The sequence below is a fragment of the Anopheles aquasalis genome, chromosome 2, assembly GCF_943734665.1.
Source record: "Anopheles aquasalis chromosome 2, idAnoAquaMG_Q_19, whole genome shotgun sequence".
NCBI lineage: Eukaryota > Metazoa > Arthropoda > Insecta > Diptera > Culicidae > Anopheles > Anopheles aquasalis.
The window spans coordinates 65,880,647-65,883,146 of NC_064877.1; the positions used below are offsets into that span (position 1 = coordinate 65,880,647).

At 53.5% G+C, this 2,500-nt stretch overlaps 1 protein-coding gene across 2 annotated transcripts in view; it reads left to right on the plus strand.

Moving 5' to 3' along the window:
- The window catches only part of LOC126570827 (E3 ubiquitin-protein ligase RNF123), a 5,153-nt gene that overhangs the window by 560 nt on the left and 2,093 nt on the right, over window positions 1–2,500 (plus strand). The window contains exons 2-6 of one of the 2 annotated variants that reach the window (XM_050228862.1): window positions 1–156; window positions 223–1,428; window positions 1,499–1,811; window positions 1,878–2,422; window positions 2,492–2,500. The exon at window positions 1–156 is cut by the window's left edge and continues 79 nt beyond it; the exon at window positions 2,492–2,500 is cut by the window's right edge and continues 765 nt beyond it. In XM_050228862.1, coding sequence (XP_050084819.1) covers window positions 1–156; window positions 223–1,428; window positions 1,499–1,811; window positions 1,878–2,422; window positions 2,492–2,500 — 2,229 coding nt within the window. Of the gene's footprint in view, window positions 157–222; window positions 1,429–1,498; window positions 1,812–1,877 lie in introns of both variants that reach the window. The other variant, XM_050228861.1, reaches the window with a different exon arrangement.

Genomic DNA, 2,500 nt, shown 5'->3' on the forward strand with positions numbered 1-2,500 from the left:
ATCGAAGGGCGGCTAGGGCCACGGCGGACAATATTCGATGTTCCGGATGATGGTTCAATATTGATTTCCAAGGATAAGCTAACGCTCCAGTCTTCGAATCCGTTTCCCACGGTGAAAGCCAACTGCTGCATCTACAGTGGCCGGTGGATGTATGAGGTAAGGTTTTGTTGGTTTCATAATGTGCCACGGAATAAGTGACAATCCTTTCCTCGTACGCTGCAGGTTCAGTTGCGCTCCAAGGGGGTGATGCAGATCGGTTGGTGTTCGGCACACTGCAAGTTTACGCAGGATACGGGTGTCGGCGATACGCGGTACAGCTATGGGTTGGACGGAAGCAAACAACGGATCTGGCACGTGTACACCAAGAAGTATGGTCCATTCTGGCGCTCCGGAGACATCTTTGGCGTGTGCGTGGATATGGATGGTGGTCAGATCGAGTATTACCGCAACGGAGCACCACTCGGTGAAGCTTTCAAGGATATTGAGCGTGGCCCAGGACTCGCCCTGTTTCCGGCCGTCTCGTTGGCACTCGGCGACAGCCTTACGGCCAACTTTGGAGGTTCGCCCTTCCGGCATCCGGTCGAACGGTACAAACCGCTGCAAGAGCCACCGGAAATCGAACTCTACCAAGCGGACTGTTTGCTCAAGTATCTCGTGAACCTCTCCGGAACCATCTCCCTTCACTCGCGCCACACTGACCGTGGAACCGTGGCAGACAGTGCCCCGAATGGTGTTTCACCGGATGCCGTATACATGCTACTTGCGGCCACTCTGATCGAACGCATTGCGCCCCTCCTCGGCAACTCGTACGTCGTGGAGGATAAGGTGTTTAGCTACATCCGTGGGCTCTGTGTGCTGCGAAGTAACGCTGGTGGGCGGAATGAAGCACCGACACAACCGGGCGCACCGGAGAGTACACTCGGTACCTTTCTTAACCTACTCTGGACCTACCTCGAACCGGAAGAGATGAAATTGTTTTTAAAGAAATTGCTCAACTTCCTCGCCAACACGTACAAGGAAACGCCGGTCGATCTGGAGTACGAGAAGCAGCGCAAAACGATCGTCATCCTGACGTGCATCTGTAACCATCCGACCACCCGCAAGTATCTGCTCGAGTGCAAGTTCTTCAAGAAGAACTGTCTGCCGTTGTTTCTCTACACGAAACCACCGGACGAGTCGACGCTCGAGCAGCTCCTACCGGACGACCACATCTGGACGGCGGGACTGGGTGGACCGCGGGAAACGTATCTGGCCGCTTGCGGGAAGCTGAGATCGCATACGGCCGTACTCTACACGCTGCAGAAGAATCTGATCCACGTGCTGATGAACAATGAGGATGGCGATGTGGAAACGGGTTCGCCCAGCAGCAGACGGTTGTTTATTGCGAAAGTTCGTCGGTTTGTTATGGATAATAATGTGGAATTGAGGGTAGGACCCAGTGGCAATCGGTGGCAGGCGCCAGACGTTTATGATACTAATTGAATTCTACCTCCTACAGGGTATTCACTCGTCAGCAACGCAACCAGCGATTGGACTATCATTTCTCTGTACACTGCTAGATGTTGCCAAGACGCTGTGGGAGGAAGAGTGCCGTGACCAGCACGGAAAGGACGACAGTAGCCCCAACATTCCCACCATCGATTATCGCTTCTTTTACGATGGTTCATTCAAGTATGCGAACCTGGACCGCATCGGTGGCGTTCTGTCCTACCTCAGGAAACATTTCCGTGCCCAACTGGTGGAGCGACTTGGTGCGGACCACCCCAGTATCGCCTCCACCGATCAGTCGAGTGATCTTCGGAATGAAATTGGTAACTAACCTTGGACGATGATCTCGATCACACATGAAAGATTACCTACTCTCCCTCTACTTTAAGCCGCTTTCAATGTGTTCCTCGATTCGGCCATGTTCCTCGTGTCCGGTGGTCCAACCATGACCTATTCGCTTGTTTCACGAGCCGCAAACAGCGTACCAGATCGGCGCCATCAACCGCAACAACAGCATTTGCTTCAACAGCATCAGCAGCAACAACAACGACGACTGCAAACAAGTACCGACGAGTGTTCCTCATCTAGCGTTGGCCCTAAAGGAACGTCTGGGCCCGGCGGGTCCATAGGATGTGGCCCCATAGAGCCGTACCGAACCGTGTGCGAGCTTCTCGATTGCTGCGTCGTCTTTTACAATGCCGTGGCACACAAGTACGTCGTCATGATTGCCGATCTGAGGGACAACATTACACACCTCTCGGACATTCTGCTCGAAACGAAAAGCAACTGCGACGAGGTGATGCACAATCTGGAGGAACTGAAGCGTTGTTCAACTGCTGGTGGAGGTTCCGCTGGGGTCGCCAGTCAGCAATCACACGAGGAGTTGCTGCACGAGCTTGATGCCCGCTTTGGTCAGCGAAAGAGTATTTTCGCGGTAAGATTGGTGGGCTTCGTGGTCTGCATACGGACACTTAACGCCTCGAATCCGGATTGTATGTTGCAGAAACGTTCG